Source organism: Callithrix jacchus, chromosome 13 (assembly GCF_049354715.1).
Source record: "Callithrix jacchus isolate 240 chromosome 13, calJac240_pri, whole genome shotgun sequence".
Lineage (NCBI taxonomy): Eukaryota > Metazoa > Chordata > Mammalia > Primates > Cebidae > Callithrix > Callithrix jacchus.
This window is the reverse complement of record NC_133514.1, coordinates 66,602,425-66,627,734: the sequence shown is the minus strand read 5'-3', so window position 1 is coordinate 66,627,734 and position 25,310 is coordinate 66,602,425. Positions and strand designations below refer to the sequence as shown.

Here is a 25,310-nt window from a genome sequence, read left to right as displayed (position 1 = left end):
GGGCACGAGCACTGGAGGGAAGGTCGACATGAGACACGAAGGGAAACAGACACCCTGGGATGGAGTCCGGCTTCCCACCCACCCTGGGATGGAGTCTGGCTTTCCAGAATGGGCTTAAGCAGGGGAATGGCATTCTTAGTTGTTGCTTTAATTATAAAAAGTAGTATATGTTCTTGATTTAAAAAAAAACCCATTCCCAATGTTGAAAGGAGAGGTCATTTCTCAGATTCGCCTTGAAAATGTCCCTGGCTACAACTGGGATCCAAAGTCAACAAGCACCATGTTCTAACATGACAACTGTCCCCACTGACCTACCTTGGCTTGCACTGATGATGATGTCAGGTTGAAAGACAATCCAGGATGAAGAATCCACAGGTTATAGGAAATTCTAAACCAGGTATAGATGAAAATAAAAGACAAACCCAGTTTCCATTAGCACATGCCCCTGCCCATGTGCTGAGTCCACCCTAGACACTGGGGCCCTGGACAGTCAGGGAGGCTGCCTGTGGGGTGACTCTCAGATCATTATTCACAGCTGCCCAGGGAAGGGCTTCAGGGCCCCTCTGTAAGGATAACCACTTTCCCTTTTGTGCACGGTGCCAATGCCTTAGTAAAGGATACAGAGTTTACATGGAACAGGAGACTGGCTGGTCACAGCAGCAGGACCTACAAATTGAGACAACACAAGTGCAACAATGCAGTCAGAAAATGCTGCAAGTGCCAGTACTTAAGACACAAAACTCAGTACTTTTTCATGTCATTAGGAAATGTTTCTTCAATTGTAGTTAAGGAAGAAATGAACTATTCCGTCTCACTGGTAGCACATATGGGGAGGAAGGGGGAAGGAGTTGAGAACAATCCATGAAAATGTCACCGAGAAAAAGGAAACACGTCAAGGCTTCAATCACTGTGGTTTCAGTTTTAATAACCAAAGATGACTCATGATCATTTCTATATGCACATTAAGGAACTGAGAGATTTACTTGGAGGATTCAAAATCAAATATCCGGATTCAAAATCAGATCATCAACGGAGAATGTTTCAACTAAATGTGGCTTGTAGCTTACCGTAGCTTAATTATGTTTTTTTTTTTTTTTTTGAGATGGAGACTCATTCTATCACCCAGGCTGGAGTGCACTGGCACAATCTTGGCTCATTGCAACCTCTGCCTCCCAGGTTCATGATATTCTCCTTCCTCAGCCTCCCAAGTAGCTGAGATTATAAGCATGTGCCACCATACCTGGCTAATTTTTTTGTGTTTTCAGTAGAGACGGTGTTTCACCGTGCTACCACACCTGACTAAAATTTTCCATGTTTTCAGTAGAGATGGGGTTTTACCATGTTGGCAGGCTGGTCTTGAACTCCTGACCTCAACTGGTCCACCCACCTCAGCCTCCCAAAGTGCTGGGATTATAGGCGTGAACCATGGTCCCTGGCCTTTTTTTGTTTTGTTTTTTTAAAGAGATAGGGTGTTGCTCTGCTGTCCAGGCTTGAGTGCAGTAATTGATCATAACACACTATAACCTCGAACTCCTTGGTTCAAGTGATTCTCCTGCGTCAGCCTTCGGAGTAGCTACGACTACAGGCATGATACCTACATGCCCTGATACCTTTTTTTTGTTTGTTTTGTAAAGACAAGGTCTCTATATTGCCCAGGCTGGTCTCAAACTCCTCCTGGGCTCAAGTGATCTGCCCACCTCAGCCTCCCAATGTGCTGGGATTATAGGCATGATCCACCACACCCAACCACTTATGTCTAAATAATTAGCTTAATTATCCATTGCACAGAATAGGTCCAGGCACAGTGAGTTCATCTGGGAAGCAGACCCCCAAAACCTCACATGACAGGGACCCTTAGCAACCAGTTATACTGCTCATGTGCCATGTAGGCAGCCCTACAAGCCAACCACGACTCCTGGTTCTGTTCCAATTTCAGAAGGCAGGTTTCAATCAGAAGGCAGGTTTCAATCAGCTGGTCAGAGAAAGGGGTCATTGTGAACAGACCACCCAAAAGTAGGAAAGAGCCCAGGCAGACAACCTTTGGTGAATAACACTCGCACTTTGGACCTAAAGGTCAAGGTCTGCACCGAATGCACGGCCCTCAACTCTGACTGATCTGCACACTGTCAGGTAAGAGCTTTTGTTTTTAAACCCTCCAGATGATCCTAATATGTAGTCAGATTGAGACCCACTGGTCTCACAGGCCAAAAACGGAAAATGGGTGGCTCACTCTTCCCAAAAGTGCTGGTTGTATCTTTCTAAACAGCCCATTCAATTCCTGAACACGCCTACCCAGTGGCAGCACAGGGGCAAGACAACACAGATGCATCAAGCTGCCGGGGCTGACAGCCCAGCAGGAAACAAAAGGAAAGTCACTAACCTCTGAAAACACTTTGCAGCCCACACTCCCTAGGTTCCCAGATCCTCAGTGGATTTCTGGCTTCCTCCTATTGATCTCTGCTCAGGCTATTACTGTGACCAGGCCTTGCATCTGTTCCATTATAACCGGGTGGTTAGAACCTGATGCCTCCTAACTGGTCCTGTACCACTGGAACAGAGCTAAAGTTTCTAAGCCAGGGGTGTCCAATCTTTTGGCTTCCCTGGGCCACATCTGGAAGAAAAAGAATGGTCTTGGGCCCCATACAGAATACACTAACACTAATGATGAGTTAAAAAAAAAAAAATCTCATGATGTTCTAATAAAGTTTAAGAATTTGTGTTGGGCTGCATTCAAAGCTGTCCTGGGCCGCATGTGGCCCACAGGCATGAGCTAGACAGGCTTGTTCTAAATGTTTCGTTTTTTTCCCCAATTCACTAGCAGTTACCTTCAGCAAGTGGGCAGCAGACACAAGACAATCCCTTGGCACACTCTATTCTTTCAATGCTAACATTATTTACAGAGGAAAAGGAAGCAGCTCAAAAGAACACAGAAGGCCAAAAGACCTAATCAAACATCTATAAGAACCAGTTCCTTCCTCCAACTGTCCCAAAAAGTTACTAAGCTTTTGGCTGATCCAGCAGGACAGGGCAGGCAGGCTGATGATGGTGTTCTTGCTAAACTTTCAGCCAGAGCCCAATTCCGAATCTCCTGAGTGAAAGGTACAAGGAAATCCTGACTGCAGTCTGGGTCAACCCACCCAGTGCTAACTGACAAAGAACAACACATTGGTACCAGGGTTCCAAATGTAAGCCATCTGACTATGGCCTGCACACTGAAACCTCCAAATAGCTAACTCTGCACTCCAATCTCCTTCAAAAGCAAGCTGAGAGACTCCTGGGAGGGACAGGCACAGAAGAAAGACCCCGTGAGGACACAGTGAGAAGGTGGCCACCTGCAAGGACAGAGGCCTTAGAAGAAAGCAAACCCACAGATATCTTGATCTTGAACTTCTAGCCCCCAGAACTGTGAGAAAATAAAGTTCTGTTTAAGGAAAAACAAAAAAGGAGAGAGAGAGATAGAAAGTGTGTGTTGAACATTGTTTCAGTTCTATCTTAAAATTGATTACACTGGGAAAATGCAAAACAAAGCAAATAAATGACTTCTTTCCCTTTTCCTGAATTCCTGACCTCCCCTCTTCTGACTTCCTACCCCCAGCTCTCCAGGCAGGAGGAGGACTGATTTGGGTAGGCCTAAACACTTATTGTGACTGTCAGTCCCAAAGAATGCAATATTCATCATCACTATCACACTGTCATCTCTTTGTCACAATGTGAGAAAGAGAAAAGTGATCCCAGGTTCAAGTAACAAGCATACAGCCAAAGTTAATTTCAGGGTTACAGAGCTTAGGCAAATAGAAAATGTTATTTGTGTATTCAATATTAAAACATCTTTTACCATCAATGGGTAATCACAACTATCCATTCTAAAGCTCAGGGAAGATAAATTATTCTATTTCCTCCCAAGGAACATTAATCTATCCTAGAAAATGCTTTTTCACAACACAGTTTTAGCTTATAGGATCATTGGATCAGTAGTAGTTGCATTAAAAAAAAAAAAGGCCGGGCGCGGTGGCTCATGCCTATAATCCCAGCACTTTGGGAGGCCAAGGTGGGCGGATCACGAGGTCAAGAGATTGAGACCATCCTGGCCAACATGGGGAAACCCCATCTCTACTAAAAATACAAAAATCAGCCAGTGCGGTGGCACGCGCCTGTGGTTCCAGCTACTCAGGAGGCTGAGGCGAAGAATCGTTTGAACCCAGGAGGTAGAGGTTGCAGTGAGTAGAGATTATGCCACCGCTCTCCAGCCTGGTGACAGAGCAAGACTCCATCTCCAAAAAAAAAAAAAAAAAACTACAACAGTCTGGGCATGGTGGCTCACATCTGTAATCCTAGCACTTTGGGAGACCGAGGCAGGCGGATCACCTGAGGTCAGCAATTCAAGACCAGTCTGGCCAACACAGCAAAACCCCATCTCTACCAAAAATACAAAAATTGGGACTAGGTGTGGTGGCTCATGCCTGTAATCCTGGCCTTTTAGGAGGCCAAGGCCAGATCACTTGAGGCCAGGAGTTCAAGACCAACCTGGCCAACATGGTGAAACCCCGTGTCTACTAAAAATACAAAAAAATTAGCTGGGCATGGTGGCACACAGCTGTAATCCCAGCTACCTGGAAGGCTGAGGCAGGAGACTCACTTGAACCTTATCTCTTCTCACAAGTATTCAAGCGATTGAACCAAGTGAATACCTCACTATCTTGAACCTTTTGGGAGGCAGAGGTTGTAGTGAACCAAGATCATACCACTACACACCAACCTGGGTGACAGAGTGAGACTCCATCTCAAAAACAACAAAACTAGAACAAATGGCCCCTGGCAAAGTCAAACAGATCTGGTCATCTCTGTTTAGACTCCTCATTCCGCTTTTAACATGACTGCCAAAGATCATGGTGAACCCAGCCATGTGGTGAAACGGCAGCACAGACTCCTCTACAAAACCCGTTTTACCTGCAATGGGGATCTGATAGGGCTGGATTGATCGAGCGGGAAGCACCGGGTGGTGGAAGGTAACAGAGCCGTCAAACTCTCCCCGTAACTTGATGTCAAATATGACTGACGTCTAAGGAGGAGAAAGATAAGACTGAGGCTAAAATGAATCATGGTTTGCCCAGTCCCTTTCATTCCATCCCATCTTGCTGTTAGGATCCGTTTAAAAGCCTGTGTTTGCATTTCCTCCCTACAGGCTAGTTCTTACTTGAGGAGAAATTTGTCATTAACATTACAACTCTCTTTTAATATTTTTCTCTCCTCTCACAAGTATTTCCTGCATTTATGACATGCCTCCCTTGACGAGCTCACGCAGAGTGACCTACGCAGATCTGTCACTTCAACTGGAGACATCTTCACATATCAGAGAGTGTCACCACCCTCTGGGAGGGTAGAGGAGGAAAATGGCTTCTTTATACCAGAAGCCCAGCCACAGGACCCATTCTAGTTGTCCACACGGCCTCAAAACCATTATCCACCAGCACTGTCATCCGTGCTCACAATCGAAGAGAGAATTCATGTACTCATGGGACATCTTCTTCCAAAGGTCAAATCCCCTCAAGCATTACTTTCTGAAATAGTCTTCAATTATCTTTAATCAACTGACAGAATCACTTTTTTCTAAACTACTTAGACTACCAAACCCATTTCCATCTGAAAGACCAAAACTTTTAGCATATAATTGCACTTTCTAGTCTTATTCAGAACATTTTGCCAATTTTTCTTCTTTGGAGACAGGATCTTGCTTTATCACCCAGGGTGGAGTGCAGTAGCACGAGCTCAGCTCATTGAAGCCCGACCTCTTGGGCTCAAGCAATCCTCCAGCCTCAGCCTACCAAGTAGCTGGGACTATAAGCATGTACTACCATACCAGGCTAATTTTTGTTTTGTTTTGTTTTTGAGATGCAGTCCCACTCTATTACGCAGGCTGGAGTATAATGGTGTGGTCTCAGCTCACTGCAACCTCCGCCTCCTGGGTTCAGGCGATTCTTCTGTCTCAGCCTTCCATGTAGCTGGGACTACAGGTGCGTGTTGCATCTGGCTAATTTTTGTATTTTTAGTAGAAACAGGGTCTCACTATGTTGGCCAGGCTGACATAGTGATCCATCCACCTCAGCCTTGAATTCCTGACCTTGTGATCCACCCACCTCAGCCTCCAAAAGTGCTGGGATTACAGGCGTGAGCCACCTCGCCCAGCCTAATTTTTGTATTTTTTATATAGGTGGGGTATAGGGCTGAGCTCAAACAATCTGCTTGAGCCTTCCATAGTGCTGGGATTACAGGCGTGATCCACCATGCCCAGCCGCCAATTTTCACAAGGGTTTTAAGCAACCTTAACTTTGACAGAATTGCAGACTGCTTGTACCTCTGTATCCTGATGATGCACGACTACCAGGTTGTCCACCACGTTCAGGGCAAACTTTCCCGTCCTATTTAACTTCAATATGTGCATCTTTTTACAGGCCCCTTCTCTGTAGGATGAAAGAAAGAAAAAAAGCAGATCAACAAGCTGCAGTTCACATTTTAAATCACAGAGAAGAGGGGAAACAAACTATGAACTCTACCGTGGTAGATGATAGAGGACCACCTCCGCTCCTGTGCTGTTGGAGGTCCGAGAATGATGCCTCAAGAAGAGAACATACAGCTGCCCATATCTAGAGAACAAAGAGACATAAATCACATCTGGCCATTCAAAATTTCTTTCTTCTAACTGGCATCACAGTTAAGTGAATTATGAGATATTCACTTAATATTTTGCTGCCAATAAAAATGTTTACAAAGAAAGTGCAATTATTCAAAGCCTATTACAAAGTTAAACAGAAAAGAGAACACACACTACATATAGCTTGATCATAATCTTTTAAAAGAAAACCCCAAACCTAAGCATAGAGTCTAAAATGATTGGAAAGACACGTTAATAGTTATCCTTGAGTGAAAGGCCAGGTTTATTTCCTTCTCCTGTTTTAAAAGCTTTGTATAATGAATGTATATTCCTTAATAACAAGAAAATATAACCACTATTTTTTATTTTCATTTTTTAGAGACAGGGTCTCCCTCTGTCACCCAGGCTGGAATACAGTGGTGCAACCATAGCTCATTGCAACCTCCTACTGCTAGGCTTAGGCGATCCTCCCTCACCTCAGCTTCCCCAGTAGATAGGACTACATGCACGTGCCACCATGCCTGCCTAATTTTTAAATTTTTTTGTAGAAATGGGGTCTCACTATGTTGCCCAGGCTGGTCTTGAACTCCTGGCCTCAAGGTGATCCTCCTGCCTTGGCCTCCCCAGTCGCTGGTATTACAGGTGTGTGCCACCATGCTCAGCCTTTGCTACTTATTTTTATGAAGTGCCATCTAATAAATGTTGCTGTGAATAGCTCCTAAATGCATATTCTAGTCCAGCGGTAAACTCTGTGCTGGCCTGCCCAGGGACGAAGAGGAGACCAAGATGGGAGGGAACAGGACCCCACCTCCACTTCAGCTAGGACTGCTCTCACTTTATCTGCCATCTAAACTGAATGCTGGCTGGACACGGTGACTCATGCCTATAAACCCAGCACTCTGGGAGGCCAAGGTGAGAGGACCACCTGAGCCTAGGAGTTCAAGACCAGCCTGGGCAACATGGCAAAACCCCATCTCTTCAGAAAATACAAAAATTATGCAGATATGGTGGCATGCACCTGTAGTCCCAGCTACTCGGGAGGCTGAGGCGGGAGAATTGCTTGAACCTGGAGGCAGAGGTTGCAGTGATTTGAGATCGCAACACTGCACTCCAGCCTGAGCGACAGAGCAAGACTTTCCAAAAAAAATTTAAAACATAAACAGGGATAGGGATGCCACAGAAGAGTAACTTTAAACAAAAAAGAAGAAATAAAGAAAAGAGCATTATACTAACTACTAAAAAGTTTAAAAGTTTGGAAACCACTGTTTTAGGACACAGAAGAATCAGAAGTAAATTAGAAGCAAAATTTTGACTATTGTCAAACCAGAGATACAGACATATGGGAGTTCTTTTTATTAGTATCTGTTGGGTGCTTAAAATTTTCATGACAAAGTTTAAAAACTAAGGCCGGGCGCGGTGGCTCAAGCCTGTAATCCCAGCACTTTGGGAGGCCGAGGCTGGTGGATCACGAGGTTGAGAGATTGAGACCATCCTGGTCAACATGGTGAAACCCCGTCTCTACTAAAAATACAAAAAATTAGCTGGGCATGGTGGCGTGTGCCTGTAATCTCAGCTTCTCAGGAGGCTGAGGCAGGAGAATTGCCTGAACCCAGGAGGCAGAGGTTGCAGTGAGCCGAGATCGCGCCATTGCACTCCAGCCTGGGTAACAAGAACAAAACTCTGTCTAAAAAAAAAAAACTGAGATATCCACTTTTGCAAATAAAAATATACCTCCATATAAGTAATTCAGTTCCATGTTTGTTATAGAAATATCTTAATCTATTTTCTTATTTAGAACAATTATGATTTAACTTAGCTTTAAAAAAAAAAACTTGGCCATGCACAGTGGCTCATACCTATAATTTGGGAGGCCAAGGCAGGTGGATCACCTGAGGTCAGAAGTTCGAGACCATCCTGCCCAACATGGTGAAACTTTGTCTCTACCAAAAATACAAAGATTAGCCAGACAAAGTGGCACACACTTATATAGTCCCAGCTACTTGGAAGGCTGAAGCAGGAGAATCGCTTGAGCCTGGGAGGCAGAGGCTGTAGTGAGCCAAGACTGCGCCACTGCACTCCAGCCTGCGTGACAGAGTGAAACTGTCTCAAAAGAAAAAAATAAATTCTAAAAGATACTAAGAAATAAATTGGTGTTCTTGTTTTATCAGGCTAGAAAAGTAGAGGAATTCCTTAGTATCACAAAGCTCATCAAATCAAAAAGAATGCCAAAAAGTCTGCAGGCTATGTTCACAGAATCCAGATATTGAATACCCAGGAGAAGGGGAGTCCTCCTTATGTGTTCTACGGGTCAGGGAAACACCGTGAGGCTTGTAACATACTTCTGCTATTTATATTACTGAAAGCAATCACAGGACGGAATTCTCTCTGACACAGACGTACATGGTGGCCATTGCAATGTCTCTTTCGGAAAGGCTGGGTTTCGTTGACTTAGGTGCAGCTGGTAATTCAATCTCAAATTTGGGCAGCTTCGACATAGTGCCAGCCTGTTTAGGGGGAAAAAATTTTAGGAAAAACTTATTAAACCCCTTGTTTCACCATTCCCTATGTAAAACCAACAAAGATAAACACAGACTTCATCCTTTGCACCAACCCCTGAGGCCTCTTACAGCCTCTGCCTGCATAGCATAGAATGGCTCCAGGAGCTGAAGGGTGCACAGACTGCCCTCTACTGGTCAGAGTGGTGACATTACAGTTGGAGGAAACTCCCTTAACTGCTTGACACATTAGAATGCTATAGGAATGGGGGACAAGAGGGGAAAGGTGGTGTTTTCAGGAGAGGCTTCCTCTTACCCTAAAGTGAAAAGGCTGCAGGACATTCTCCAGGACTGTGGTAGACAGCAAGATTACAGCACTCTCGGGGCAGTACATGTACCAATTCACATTGAGATTGTGGCTCTTCAAGAGTTTCAGGCTCCGTTTCTCTGGTAATACCTGAAGCAATGTTTAAGAAACAGGATCTTCACTTAAAAAAACAGCAAACTACTCCCAGCGCTTTGGGAGGCTGAGGTGGGAGGATCACCTGAGGTAAGGAGTTCTAGACCAGCTTGGACAAAATGGTGAAACCTCATCTCTATTAACAGTACAAAAGTTAGCCGGGTGTGGTGGTACACACCTGTAATCCCAGCTACTCAGGAGGCTGAGGCACAAGAATTGTTTGAACCCGGGAGGCGGAGGTTGCAATGCGCTGAGATCACAGCATCACACTCCAGCCTGGGTGAGAGAGTGAGACTCAGTCTCAAAAAAATAAATCAATAAACAAACAGCAAACTGTCAGAAGATTCTTACAGTGCGCTCTGAAAATGAAAAGCAGAAGAAACCCACTAAAGGAAATGAACATTCTTATGTGTACTTATTATACCTACTACTCAACCAGCCCTATGCTTGGTGCTTTACAGAGCCTAACTCATTTACTCTTTGCCACAACTGAGAGGTGGGCATCACTGGCCCTATTAGCCAGATGAGAAACAAGCCTCCAAGTGTGGGTTAGCAAATCTGCCCCTTAACAAAGTAATTATCGCCTGTGCAGGCTGTTTCCTTCCAAAATCCATGTCTGTGCCTCCACATGCTTGGGCACCATATACCTGAGAGCAAGGCACAACAAAATTCTCCTTCATCCAGGAAATGGCCAAAAGAAATCGACACCTCCAGGACCCTGTGTAATAAGTCAGCCACCTTCCAGCCCACAGCAGATCTGCCTTTTGCTTGGCCTCCATCTAATCTCCAGTCTACACTGCGCCTGGGAGGAGCTCCCTTTTTCTAGCAGTATGTGTTCATAAGACTGCATACAAATGCAGAGCTTTATAATCAAGGCACATTTTAAATATACTCTAAATATTCTGATATTACAGAACACTATAGGGCCCCCAAGACACTGATGCTCATGGTACACTGCACTGAAGAACTGCTGTGCAGGTCAGAGGCAGGAGCTGTGAGCTTCTTAATAACCATAATAATTAGGATGTGCTAGTCTTCTTTCTTTTTTTTTTTCTTGAAGATCTGAAGACCATCTAGGTAACTTTAAGGAACGCTTTCCCACTGCAGAGAACAGAAAGACTTTTAAATGATTACCATAAGAAACTCCTCCATAAAGCAAGCCACCCTTTCCATGCAATCACATGCACAAAACTCTATTTCTGTGTGTATGGAATTTGCCTAAAGTTTAAAGTTCTCCTGTTGGTCATTACAAAGATTTTTTTTTTTTTGAGACAGAGTTTTGCTCTTGTCACCCAGGTTGGAGTGCAATGACACAATCTCAGCTCACTGCAACCTCCACCTCAAAGGTTCAAGAGATTCTCCTGCCTCAGCCTCCCAAGCAGCTGGGATTACAGGTGCCCATCACACATGTGACTAATTTTTGTGTTTTTACTAGAGATGGGGTTTCGCTATGTTGGCCAGGCTGGTCTCAAACTCCTGACCTCAGATGATCTGCTCACCTTGGCCTCCCAAAGTGCTGGGATTACAGGCATGAGCCACCAAGCCAGCCCAGTCATTGCTAAGATTTTGATGATGAACTTACAGCAAAGCACCATGGCATTAACACACAGGTGTATTTTCTCTATCCATACATTCTAAATTATACTGCTTTCATTAGGTCAACAAAATTAAAACCTAAAAGAACTCTTAACACTCTCTAAATTAGTTCAACTTAGAGAACTCAGCAGCACACCCAATAGGTCAAGAAGCAGGAACAGATGAAAAGAAACAGGCAGGTGCATCAAAGGACACAATCCACAGAGTAAAGGCAACCTCCAGATCCAGAGAAAATATGTGCAAATCATATCGCTAAGGTGTTAATATCAGAATACATAAAAAACTGTAACTTAACAAATAATAATTTGATTTTAAAAATAGCACAATGCCAGGCACGGTGGCTCACACCCGTAATCCCAGCACTTTGGGAGGCTGAGGCAGGCAGACCACCTGAGGTCGGGAGTTCAAGACCAGCATGACCAACATGGAGAAACCCCGACATTACAAAAAATACAAAATTAGACAGGCGTAGTGGCACATGCCTGTAATCCCAGTTATTTGGGAGGCTGAGGCAGGAGAATCACTTGAACCCGGGGGACAGAGGTTGCGTTGAGCTGGACTCTTAAAAAAAAAAAAACATAGGCACAATGACCTGAATCAGTCATTTCTCCAAAGATGATACACCAAGTGGCCAACACACACATACACCAAAGTGCTCAACATCACTAATCAACAAAGAACACAAATCAAAACAAGGATGGCTACTATCAAAAAAAAAAAAAACAAAAAACAAAATAGTAAGTGTTGCTGAGGATACGGAGAAAGTGGGACCCTTATACACTTGGAGGGATTAGAAAATGGTGTAACTGCTATGGAAAACAGTATAGCAGTTCCCTCAGAAATTAAGAAAGAGACCTACCATCTGTTCCAGCAATCCCACTCTGGGTATAAATCTAAAAAAACTGAAAACAGGATCTTGAAGAGACATCTGCATACCCATATTGAACCAGCACTATTTCCTCTAGGAATGCAGTGGAAAATTTAAAAATAAAATAAAATAAAATAAATAAATAAAAGTGAACCATCACTATTCACAATGGCCAAGAGGTGGAAGCAACCTAAATGTCCCTCAACAGATGAATGGAGAAGACAAATGTGGTGTAGAAACACAATGTAGTATTATCAGCCATATAAAGGAAACCCTATCACACGCTTTGGTATGGGGGAACCTTGAGGACATTATGGTAGATGAAATAAGCCAATTACAAAGGGACAAATACTGTATAACTTCACTTATATGAAGTATAAAAAGTAGTTATATTCAGTTGAGCATGGTGGCTCACACCTGTAATCCCAGCACTTTGGAAGGCTGAGGTGGGCAGATCACCTGAAGTCAGGAGTCCAAGACCAGCCTGGCCAACATGGTGAAACCCCATCTCCTCCAAAAATACAAAAATTACCCAGGTGTGGTGGTGCACACCTGTAATCCCAGCTACTCAGGAGGCTGAGACAGGAGAATAGCTTGAACCCAGGAGACAGAGGTTGCCGTGAGCCAAGATCACACCAATGCACCCCAGCCTGGGCGACAGAGTGAGACTCCACCTCAAAATAAACAAGTAGTCAAATTCATTAAAACAGAAAGTAAAATAGAGATTGTTGGGGCTGGGGGATGGGATAAGGGGAGTTGTTTACTGGATACAGTTTCGGTTTCCCAAGATGAAAAAGGTTCTGGAGGTATTTCATAACAATGTGAATGAATATACCTAACACTCCGAACTGTACACTTAAAAAGCTAAGATGATAAATGTTATATGCTTTTTTTTACCACAGTAAAAAAACGCTTTATTGGCCACACACAGTAGCTCATGCCCATAAATCCCAGCACTATGGGAGGCCACAGAGGGAGAATGGCTTGAGCCTAGGAGTTCAAGACCAGTCTAGGCAACATGGCAAGACCTCATCTCTACAAACAAAAAATGAAAAAAAAAATTGGTTGAGCCTGCTGGCACACACCTGTGGTTCCAGCTACTCAGGAGGCTGAGGTGGGAGGACTACTTGAGGCTAGGAGGTCAAGGCTGCAGTGAGCTGTGACTGTGCCACTGTACTCCAGCCTGGGTGAGAGAGAAAGATCCTGTCACAAAAATAATTATTACAAAATAAAAAATTTTTAAGAGGCAATTCACAAAAGGAAATACAAGTGGACAATATACAAATTAAAAGATGCTTACTTCCCTGGTAATGTAAAAGGCAAATTAAAATGTCTTTTGGCTGGGCGCAGTGGCTCACACCTGTAATCCCAGCACTTTGGGAGGCCAAGATGGGTGGATCATTTGAGGCCAGGAGTTCGAGACCAGTCCAGCCAACATAGTGAAACTCCACCTCTACTAAAAATACAAAAATTAGCCAAGCGTGGTGGTGTGCGCCTGCAGTCCCAGCTACTTGGGAGGCTGAGGCAAGAGAATCACTTGAACCCAGGAGGTGGCCAGTGCCATGAGCCAAGACTGTAGCACTGCACTCCAGCCCGGGAGACAGAGTGAAATTCTTTCTCAAATAAAGTCTTTCTACCTCTCAGATTGGCAAATATCTATAGACTGATAATATCCAGCTCTCCCAAAGGTACAAAAAGCAGAAATTCCTATATTGCTAGTGAAAATGCACGTCTAGAAGAAATGTGGTGCTATCAGTTTAGCTTTTCAGATGTTCACACCTATATTGCAATTTCTCCTCTAAGAACTGCCTCATCCAAGAACAGAAAGAAGTATGTACAAGCATGTTACCAAAGGGTTATTTGTAATCACAAAAAAGGGAAAACCAGCCAATGTGCAATAACAAGAAAACGGTTAAACTGCAGTCCATCCATACAGTGGAATACCAGCCAGGCAGAATAAAATATAGAAAGATGTCCAAGATACACTTTGGACCAAAAAAAAAAGCTGTCAAAGTTTAAATACAACATTCCCCTTTTTGTTAAAAAGAAATTTGTATGCATTTATTTTTAAAAATTGCCAGATGCAGTTGCTCACGCCTATAATCCCAGCACTTTGGGAGGCCGAGGTGGGTGGATCACCTGAGGTCGGGAGTTCAAGACCAGCCTAACCAACATGGAGAAACCCCGTCTCTACCAAAAATACAAAATTAGCCGGGCATGGTGGTGCTTGCCTGTAATCCGAGGACACGGGAGGTTGAGGCAGGGGAATCACTTGAACCTGGGAGGCAGAGATTACAGTGAGCCAAGATCGTGCCATTGCACTCCAGCCTGGGCAACAAGAGCAAAAACTCTGCCTCAAAAGGAAAAAAAAAAATGGAGGAATATGTACCAAACAGTTCACAATAATTATTTCTAGGGATTATAGGGAGCTTTTGCTTTTCATATTATATACCTTGCAAGGTTTGAATGTTTTCTGGTTTTTTTTTTTTTAAGCTATTATTTTAGGTTCAGGGGTAGATGTGAAGGTTTGCTACATAGGTAAACTCGTGTCACGGGGGTTTGTGGTACAGATTATTTCATCATCACCCAGGTATTAGGTCCAGTACCCAATAGTTATCTTTTCTATTCCTCTCCCTCCTCCCACCTTCTCTGCTCAAGTAGACCCAGTGTCTGTTGTTTCCTTCTTTGGTAGTTCATAAGTTCTTATCATTTAGTTCCCACTTAGAAGTGAGAACACGCAGTATTTGGTTTTCTGTTCCTGTGTTAGTTTGCTAAAGATAATGGCCTCCATCTCCATCCATGTTCCCATAAAAAAACACAATCTTGTTCATTTTTATGGCTGCACAGTATTCCATGGTATATATGTACCACATTTTCTTTACCCCATCTGTCATTGATGGGTATTTAGGTTGATTCCACATCTTTGATATTGTGCACAGTGCTGCAATGAACATTCATGTGCATGTGTCTTTATGGCAAAATAACGTATATTCCTCTGCATATATACCCAATAATGGAACTGTTAGGTCAAACGACACTGCTTTTAGCTCTGAGGAATGGCCATACTGTTTTCCACAACAGCTGAACTAATTTACGCTCCCAGCAACAGTGCATAAGGGTTCCCTTATCTCCACAAACTCGCCAGCATCTATTATTCTTTGACTTTTTGATAACAGCCATGCTGACTGGTATGAGACTGTATCTCATTGTGGTTTTGATTTCCATTGTTCTAATGATCAGTGATGTTGAGCCTTTTTATATGCTTGTTGGTCACATATACGTCTTCTTTTGAAATGTGTCTGCTCATGTCCTTTGTCCACCATTTTTTTTTTTTGAGACAGAGTCTTGTTCTGTTGCCCAGGCTGGAGTGCAATGGCACAATCTCAGCTCACTGCAACCTCTGCCTCTTGGGTTAAAGCAATTCTCCCACCTCAGCCACCTTAGTAGCTGGGATTACAGGTGCCTGCCACCATACCTCGCTAATTTTTGCATTTTTAATAGAGACAGGGTTTTGTCATACTGTCTGGGCTGGGCTCAAACTCCTGACTTCAGGTGATCCATCCACTGCAGCCTCCCATTGTGTTGTGATTATGGGCATGAGCCACCACACGTGGCCTTTGCCCACTTTTTAATGGAGTTTGTTTTTTTTTTTGAGATGGGGTTTCACTCTGTCATCCAGGCTGGAGTACAGTGGTGTGATCTTGGCTCATGCAAGCTCCTACCTCCCAGGCTCAAGCAATCCTCCCACTTCAGCCTCCTGAGTAGCTGGGACTACAGGCATACACCACCACGCCTGGCTAATATTTGGTATTTTTTGTAGATAAGAGATTTCTTCATGTTTCCCTGTAGTCTCAAACTCCAGGATTGAAGCCATCTGCCCACTTCAACCTTCCAAAGTGCTGGGATTACAGGCACGAGGCACCAAACCCATTTTTTTAAATGTATTACTTGCAATTAGGAAAAATAAATAAAGTCCCCTAAAGCTGGGTGCCACAGCTCATGCCTGTAATCCTGGCACTTTGGGAGGTCAAGGCAGGAGTTGAGGTCAGGAGTTTGAAACCAGCCTAGGCAATATAGCGAGACTTCGTCTCTATAAAAAAATTTAAAAATTGGCCAGGCATAGTGGTACATGCCTGTAGCCCCACCCACTCAGGAGGCTGAGGCGGTAGGACTGCTTGAGCCCAGGAGTTTGAGACTACAGTGAGCCATGATGATGCCGCTGCACTGCAGCCTGGCAGCAGAGCAAGATTTCAACTCTAATAAATGTTTAATTCAGTACTGAATTCAAAAGGCTGCCAGACTGCTATCACTGAACTTTTAGCAACAAACATAAATGATAAACATAATACCTGGTAAAATTCGATTCCTTGATCTGTTATGAAGACAATTTCAGTAGAACTAGTCCAGCAGAATCCTAGAATGTTGGCATTCTTAGTCTAGGAAAATTTTTTTAAAGTATTTTTAATTAATAAGAAAAAACATATATAACTTTTCAAAAGCTTATGCTCTGGAATTTGTCACCTTTTAATGAAAATTCATTAGAATATTTACTAATTAACAAAACAAATTTTCTTTTAAATACAATGTTTCTGATTTTTGCCCATAACTCTTCATTCAAAAACCTGAATCTGAATTCCTTCTACTAACAGAACAGGGGAAGTCTGCGTTTTATAGAAAGTAATTGGCCAGAGTTCAGATAGCAGCTTCTACCTTCAGGAATCACCATACTGCTGACATTCTTAGTCACTCACATTCTAAAAACTGTTATTATAAACGTACAAAGGCCTACAGTCTTTAGCAAGTGTTGACCAAAATGAGATGAGGACCCTGAGACACACACCCAACTTGCTTGAGGGCAGAGGGCAGAGGGCAGACAGGGCTGAGCAGGGCTGGGCTGAGGGCCTCTTCGCACGGGGCCACAGCAGGACAGAGAGGAGTTCAGTGGTGGGGATGCACCTTTCCTCACTGAAGAGCCCACCCTGAACTCCGTTTACCAAAACAGTCACAAAGATGCAGAAAGCACCGGGGTGCCACACTGCCACTTTTAGCTCAGCTCCCTCTAGCCTAGTTTACTACACCCAGCAAATCTAATTAACATGGATTAGAATCAACACCTGGGGGAAGAAAGAAAGTAAGGACAAGACAAAGACAACAAATGGAGGAAAGGAAACATCAGGAAAAAGGAAAAGAAACTCCTCACCAAAACCCTCCATTCCAGGTGGCTGTGAGGGACCCCAGGGCCGAGACCCGGATGTACTTCGGCCCAACGAGGAGAAAAAGGGCAAGACAGCCCCCAAGGGCTTCCGCTGCTGGGTGTTCACCACGAGTTATCCGTTGAACCCTCCCCGCTCCAAAGGAACAAGCTTTCAAACTTAGAAAACTGTCCTATGTCACGAAGCAAACACCCGGCCTGACTCCAGTTTTGGAATCAGCATGAGGCACAGTCTGACTTCAAGTCTGTGCGCCCAAGGCCCCAATACCCTGCTCTTCATGACATAACCCAGCTCAACACCACTGACGCCAGCAGCTCAGAAAGGGGCCTGAGGCCATACCTTGCACTCCTGTGTGTATTCCAGCTGGGAATTATCAGGGATAAAGTTACAAAAATCCTGAAAGAACAAACACACACACACAAATTTGGATTAGGCAGCATACTGCCAACCTACGGTGACATACTACAAGACAAGAAAAAATATAAGTATTAACTTAAAAAGTGACCAGAAAATAACTGAAAAAACCCAAACACAGGAAAGATAAAAAGACTAATTCGGATAATCTCCCTCCTTAACAGTATCAGGTTTACGATTCAATTCTTCTTAAGTTAATACAAATATTCAGTTAGAGTTTAGTAACTCCTTTCGAATTTTCAAAAGGATGTCAGAGAAATGTGTTGCTGCACTTACTAAAAGGCTTCCCCAAGACTTTAACACTTAAAACTGATGGAAGAAACCAGTCGAGGATTCTGCCTGTTTCTAACGGCCTTCTCTCTACTCTACAAAAGACAGTGATGAACATTGACAAGCGCTAAAGTGCCTGTAGACTGCTCCAACTTGGAGTATCAGCTCCTATCAGATCTAGCACTCAGAAATCAGCGATGAGAAGGCTAATTCACAAAACAGCCAAAAATATACCTCACAGACTCTATGCTGCTAGCTCTGAAGCAATACAAAAGACACAGGAAGTTCCAAATTACTTTTTAAAAAATTTTAAGGGAGACTGAGGTGGGAAGATTACTTGAGCCTGAGAGATCGAGGCTGCAGTGAGCCGAGATCACATCACTGCAATCCTGCCTGGGCAACAAAGAAAGACTGGCTGAAAAAAAAGTTTTAATTAATTTCAAAATCACACTAAAGTCATTTTTTAAACCACTCAAATGTCTTTTTCATTTCTGAAGGCTCTAATACAATGCAACATAGCCATAGCTTTCAAAACAATAAGTTTCCTTTAACACTGCAATTTTGCAATTCCCTCTCTCCCAAATGTATTTCTAATGCCCTTTAGCACTATATTTTAAAGGTCTTACCACAGTCTTTGAGGTCCTCTGAACAGCCAATATCTTATTTTCTAAGGAAAACTTAATGCACTTCACTTCTCCTTTGTCATCCATTCTTAAGAAGAAAGAATGTGTTAATAGTTAAATAAACGAATTCTAGCTACTATCATTTACAGAAAAGACAAAAGACACGACCTATGCTCAGGAGGCAGCAAATTCTAGCCTAAAATTAAAATTACGTTTTGAAGCCATCAATTGGACCTCTTTTCAAACTACCAAATCCAACTGGAAACAACTTGCTGGGAAAACTTACAGTATTATGGGTAACAAGTGATTGAAGAATTGAGATCACATGTACGTGTCACCTGAGACAACTGAAAATTGTTCTAATGTAAGCAACTATAGACCCGCAGAGAAGCCTTCTCCATGTCTGTTTCTCTCTCACAGCAAAGCTTCTGGAAAGAAGCATCTATTCATGCATCTCACAGCTCATTCATTATGCCCAGGCCTGTGATGCACCAGAACAGCTCCACTACAGTGTCTCATGACCGCCTCAGACAGATGTTAAAAAGTGAACTCGGCTGGGCACAGTGGCCTACACCTGTAATCCCAGCACCGTGAGAGGACGAAGCAGGAGGATCACAGGAGTTCCCAGCCTCAACAATACAGTGAGAACCCATCTCTATTCAAATATATAATTTTTTAAAATTAAAAATTCATTTTAGAAAAGCTAATTCAAGGGATGGATTACAGAGGGGCTCAAGGAAACTTTTCGAGATCTGAACATGCTCACTCCTTGATTGTGGTGATGGTTTCATGGGTATATACGTGTCAAAACTCTCAGATTGTATAATATTAAGTGTGCACAGTTTATTATGTGCCAACTATGCCTCAATAAAGCTGCTTTTTAAAATTCTTTTTTTTTTTTTAAGATGGAGTCTTGCTCTGTCACCCAGGCTAGAGTGCAGTGGCACAATCTCGGCTCACTGCAACCTCCGCCTCTCCACTTCAAGTGATTACTTGAAATATCAGGAAACGAGAAAAGAAACTCCTCACCAAAAATCTCCATTCCAGGTGGCTATGAGGGATCCCAGGGCTGAGACCCAGATGTGCTGTCAGCCCAATGAGGAGAAAAAGGGCAAGACAGACGCAGCCCCCAAGTAGGTGGGATTACAGGTGCGTGCCACCACATCTGGCTAATTTTTGTATTTTTAGTAGAGATGGGGGTTCACCATATTGGCCAGGCTGGTCTCGAACTTCTGACCTCAGGTGATCCACCCGCCTCAGCCTCCCAAAGTGCTGGGATTACAGGCATGAGCCACTGTGTCCAGCCTAAAAACTCTTTTTAAGTTAAATTCAGTACCTTCCCCCCATAAACTTCTCAGAGTCCCCAATCTAGATTATCATGAGCTCACTCTCCTTTTCCACACCCAACCAACCCCCAAGTCTTACCAGAGACCAATCTTCCAAGGCATCCCTTGATCACCTATGTAATGCCACTCTACACCGCCAGAGCTCTGGTCTTCACCACGCCTGGCTCATCTGACTACTACTCTTCATGGTATCTCTAACTCCGACAGGCTCCCAACTAAGCCAGCCTCCATGCTGTGAACAGAATGATCTTTCCAAACACTGACACAATCATCCCATACCCCACCTGACAAGTTTCAATAACAAGATAAAGCTCTAACTCCATAGTGGAGTATGTAAGGTTCAAGCTGGCCCCTGCCAGAGACCACACCACCACCATTTCCCCTTCCCTGTAGAGACACCCCATGTAACCTTGAGTTACACAGACCCAGAGTTCCCCAAAACATCATGCTTGCTCCCCATCCATACTTTAAAATCTTGCTCAGGATAGGTGCAGCAGCTCACACCTGTAATCCTAGCACTGTGGGGGGCCAAGGTGGGCAGATCACTTGAGGTCAGGAGTTCAAAATCAGACTGGTCAACATGCTGAAATCCTGTCTCTACTAAAAATACAAAAAAATTAGCAGGACATAGTGGCAGGTGCCTGTAATCCCAGCTACTTGGGAGGCTGAGGCAGGAGAATCACTTGAACCTGAGAGGCAGAAGTTGCAGTGAGCCAAGATCCAGCAACTGCACTCCAGCATGGGCATCAGAGCGAGACTCCATCATGACATAAATGAAATAAAACATAAAATAAATAAAACCTTGCTCGACGGCTGCTTCCCTTCTGAGGCCTTCCCACTCCTGGGCAGAGGTCTTCCCTAGGCCATCCCAAGATAAACAGCACATCTCTTCTGCATTCTCACGTTCTGAACACAGCTCTATTACAGCACTTATCACAGTGAATAGCATTTGTCTCCCACACTAAATTTATGAGCTCTCCAAAAGGGTCCAGACGAATTTAAAGTCCTCATAGGCCGGGTGCCTAGCACAGGGGCTGCAGTGTTTGCCCAAGGCATGATAATAAAAGAAAAAGCTTGATGCACGTTCTACTTCAAAGACAGTTTCCTGGCCAGGTGCCGTGGCTCACGCCTGTAGTCCCAGTAATTTGGGAGGCCGAGGTGGGTGGACCACTTGAGGTCAGGAGTTCAACACCAGCCTGACCAACATGGTGAAACCCCATCTCTACAAAAAAATACAAAAATGCCGGGTGCGGTGGCTCACACCTGTAATTCCAGCACTTTGGGAGGCTGAGGCGGGTGGATCACGACGAGGTCAGGAGATCAAGACCATCCTGGCTAGCATGGTGAAACCTCGTCTCTAAAAAAGAAAAAAAAAAAAAAAAAACTACAAAAATTAGCCGGGCATGGTGGTAGGCGCCTGTAATCCCAGCAACTCGGGAGGCAGAGGTTGCAGTGAGCCGAGATTGCACCACTGTCACTTCAGCCTTTGGAGCACAGGGAGGTTCCCTTAACAAAAAAAAAAAAGAATCGGGGGTGGGGGGACAGTTTCCCATTAACGCAGGCCAACAGTAAAATTTCTTAAGTCACCACTGAATTGAGGGCCTACATTGTACTTTCACCTTCTGTACACACCAGCATTAAGGTGACCAGAGAGTTTATCATCCAGATTGAGACACTTCTGAAAGGGGCCACTACTGATCATTACACCTGTTCAACGGTGGGAACTGGGACCATGCAGTCACCTTAAGTATAGTGGAAGCCATGTTTTTCTTATATTATTACTTGAGAAACAATGTTTCTCCTCCACCTGCCACTGTGGAAAGACCTGGGCTAAACAAATGAAGGCCTTCCTCTGTCAACAAACCAGAAATGGGCACATCACCACGCTGACTTGTTAATTTCCAGTGCCGGGAAGTAGATGCCCCACTTCTGAAGTATTTGGCTCCCAAATCAACTGCTCCAGATATTCCACTCTGTCAAGAGACGCTAGGATGTGCCGCCAAGACTCTCTCTATAGACAGGGATTCCATGTGAGCACACACACACTTCAGACCTCTTAGGGCAGTCCAATGACAAAATTATAAAAAAAACCTTTTGAATTAGAAAAACACTATTCTGTTTACATGATAAAATGATCTGAAAGTGTATACCGTTACCTAAATGAGATGGGACTCCTATCATCCGGGCCTTTAACTACCACACCAGTAGCTCCACCAGATCGAACAGCAAAAACCTGAGAGGGAAAAGCAACAAGGTTAATAGTATGAACTCTGAAAGGATCTAAACTCATAAGCCTACCCGCAAGCGATTATTTCTGCTATACCCCATCCTCGGCTCAACTGAAGTAACACGGCACATATGAAGGTACAGACATTTGGCTGTTTATGTGAATTTTAAAAAACAAGAGCAGAGAACGAAAAGGCTGCCACTCCGACTGTGGCCCACCGTGCCACACCGGGTCGGGTCCCCCAGGTTGCAAGTTCTAAGGCTGATGCACTTGAAGTACAGTCTTCTCCCCCTTTACAAAATTCCGAGGAAAATGAAAATCTCAACCTCTAAACCCTTGACTGTGAGAGTAACGAATGACAAAGATAATAAAAGAAGCCTAGATGGTCACGGGGTCACTGCGTCCGCGCTGAGGGCTCGGGAGTCTAGCCCCCGGGTCACCTGCGAGAACACCTGGCCTCGGCGGAGCCCACCCAAGTGGGAAGGAGCGCGCGCCGCCTCCTGCGCTGAGACGGGACGGGACAGAAGCGGACACTCGGGCCCGGTCGCGCGGGACCGGCCTCGGCGCGTCCAAGACCCCGGCAGGCCGCGCGGAGGAGGAAGGCGCGGGCTCGCCGGACCTGCTTGTTGGCCTCATCGAAGAAGACGCAGTTGACAGGGTTCGCCTTCTCGAATTGTACCGGCCGCTCGCACAGTTCCAGGTAGTAGTCCTCCTCGCCCATGGCGGGCGCCGCAGTGGCGGCGGAGGCCCCGGAGGCGGTCGCCAGCGTGGAGCGGAGCGCGCGGTGGAGCCCAGCCTGGACTGCGGCGACGGCAGCGGCGGTGGCGGCTGCGGGTCTGGGCCAGGCGCGGACTCGGTTTCCTGGTGTCACGCCCCCACCCCGCCCATCACGTGACCAGCGGCCCTCTGCACTTAAACGGGCAGTCTGGCGGCGGTGGGGCCCACCGACAGTAACCACGCCCCGCCTGGCTCGTGAGGCTCCTCCCCTTTTCCCGAGAGCGGGAGGAGCGCGGCGGCGTGACCCGGAAGCTCGCGTGGTGTAGCGCGGACCGAGGGCCGCTGGGCAGCAAATCCTAACTGCTTCGGGTTCCTGTGCGCTGCTCGGTCGCTCCTGCCCCAACGTGTCCCCCAGCGTGGGACCGTCCCCGTCCTAGAAAAAGTTTTACCTTGCTCTAGGGAGAATTTCCCTAGCGCCTCCCGCGGCAGGGTTCCCCCCTCTGGGAGTTTCGTCTGAGAGAAGGGGCCGAAGGCTCGCTGAGCAGGTGCGGGGGGCGCCGGGTACCGTCTCCAACCCACTCAGCGCTTCGCGGGCTCTTCCGCTGGAGCCAGAAACCAAATTGTCATGAGGCAGATAAGACAAAAGCATACACACTTTATTAGTTTTTCATGGGGATCTTCAAAAGAGAGTGAGGTCTGAAGAAGTGGCCAAAGCAAGATGCTTTTATACTTTTTAGACAAAGAATGACGCATTTGAGAAGACAGCACAGAAGGCACCTGGCTAGGAGCGATACATTTCTAAGGGAGTTACGAAGAGAAATACTGGAGGGTTGTAAAACTAGTGGACGATAAGGGTTACTTGGGAAGTTCGTGTATTCAGGTCCATAGCAGCCCCCAACTCCCAGTCTCTGGTGATAAGGGCTATTTTCTGGCCCAGGTACAGAGAGGGTACTGCTCCCAGAGGAATCTTAATGGCTTCTTCCCTGTAGGAAAAGACAGGACATCTAGCTCTTTCTGAAACTACAGTTTCTCCAGTGTTTTCAACTCAATATACCAATTTGTGGACGTATTTTGGGATAGCACGTCCTTCACTCCTTCATAGTAACAGGAAAACCTAATTTCGATTGTGGGTCAGCAAGCCTTTTGACTTGGTAAGAAACAAAAAAGTTACCACGTTAACCCCTCTTTTTTTGTTGTTTGTTTGTTTCAGAGACAGAGCCTCTCTCTGCCCAGGCTAGAGTGCAATGGTGCAATCACGACTCACTGCAGTCTCAGCCTTTCATCTCAGCCTCCCAAGTAGCTGGGACCACAGGTGCATGCCACCACGCCTGGCTCATTTTGTATTATTATTTTGTTTTGTAGAGACAGAGTTCTCTGTTGCTTAGGTTGATCTCAAACTCCTGGTCTCAAGTGATGCTCCTGCTGACTGTGCTCAGCCCCCGTGTTGACCCTTTTTTTTTTTTTTTGAGACAGAGTTTCTCTCGTTGCCTAGGCTGGAGTGCAATGGCACTGTCTCAGTTCACTGCAACCTCCACCTCCAGGGTTCAAGTGATTCTTCTGCCTCAGCCTCCCAAGTAGCTGGGATTAGAGACAGCTGCCACCACACCCAGCTAATTTTTTTTTTTAATTTTTTGTATTTTTAGTAGAGACTGGGTTTCACCAAGTTGTCCAGGCTGCTCTCCACTCCTGACCTCAGGTGCTCTGCCCACCTTGACCTCCCAAAGTGCTGGGATTACAGGCATGAGCCACCGAGTCGAGCCCCACGTTAACCCTTTTTTAAGTGTTCAGTTGTATTAGGCATATTCACCTTATTGTGAAATACATTTCCAGAAATTTTTTATCTTGCAAGTCTGATTTCTGTCTCTAAATCTGGCTACTCTAAATATCTCATATAAGTGGATTTTATAGTATTTGTTCATTAGTGTCTGGCTTCTTTTGCTTAGCAAAATATCCTTTAGGTTCATCCGTGCAACACATGTCAGCATTTCCTTCCTTTATTAAGACTGAGTAATATTCCATTTTATGTATATAGCGCATTTTGTTTATCCATTCATTTGCTGATGAGTATGTGGGTTGTTTCCACCTTTGGGTATTGTGAGTAAAGCTGCTATGCAAATATCTGTTCAAGATTCTCTTTCTAATTCTTTTGAGTCTATACCCAGAAGTTGGATTGTTGGATCATATGGTAATTCTGTTTTTCAGAGAGCCATTTTTGAGTGGTTTTGATGTCTGAGCCCAAGAGTTTGGTTTGGAGCATATGAATCCAAGGAGAAATTACATCTAGATAGATGGATATATTGGTCTGAAACTCATCAGAGGAGTGACAAGACTCCTCCACTCAGCCTCAACCACCCAGGCCCATGTCACATATGGAAAAACCATTAACTCCGGAACCCTGCTCTCCAGCCACACCATGCCATCCCTGCAGCTGG

At 44.8% G+C, this 25,310-nt stretch overlaps 1 protein-coding gene across 7 annotated transcripts in view; it reads right to left on the bottom strand.

Annotated features, from left to right (window-relative positions):
* The window catches only part of RMC1 (regulator of MON1-CCZ1), a 29,143-nt gene extending 6,144 nt beyond the window's left edge, over window positions 1-22,999 (bottom strand). Inside the window, exons 1-12 of one of the 7 annotated variants that reach the window (XM_002757119.7) lie at window positions 22,781-22,999; window positions 22,091-22,167; window positions 18,592-18,676; window positions 17,621-17,677; window positions 16,418-16,504; window positions 9,461-9,601; window positions 9,050-9,153; window positions 6,552-6,641; window positions 6,353-6,458; window positions 4,948-5,059; window positions 622-666; window positions 316-369 (exon numbers count right to left, since the gene is read on the bottom strand). In XM_002757119.7, the coding sequence (XP_002757165.1) occupies window positions 316-369; window positions 622-666; window positions 4,948-5,059; window positions 6,353-6,458; window positions 6,552-6,641; window positions 9,050-9,153; window positions 9,461-9,601; window positions 16,418-16,504; window positions 17,621-17,677; window positions 18,592-18,676; window positions 22,091-22,167; window positions 22,781-22,882 (1,060 nt within the window). In that variant the 5' untranslated portion in view covers window positions 22,883-22,999. Of the gene's footprint in view, window positions 1-315; window positions 370-621; window positions 667-4,947; window positions 5,060-6,352; window positions 6,459-6,551; window positions 6,642-9,049; window positions 9,154-9,460; window positions 9,602-16,417; window positions 16,505-17,620; window positions 17,678-18,591; window positions 18,677-20,438; window positions 20,535-22,090; window positions 22,168-22,780 lie in introns of those variants that run through there. The other 6 variants (XM_054244067.2, XM_078347892.1, XM_078347891.1 and 3 more) reach the window with 6 other exon arrangements.
* Window positions 23,000-25,310: the final 2,311 nt, after the last annotated feature.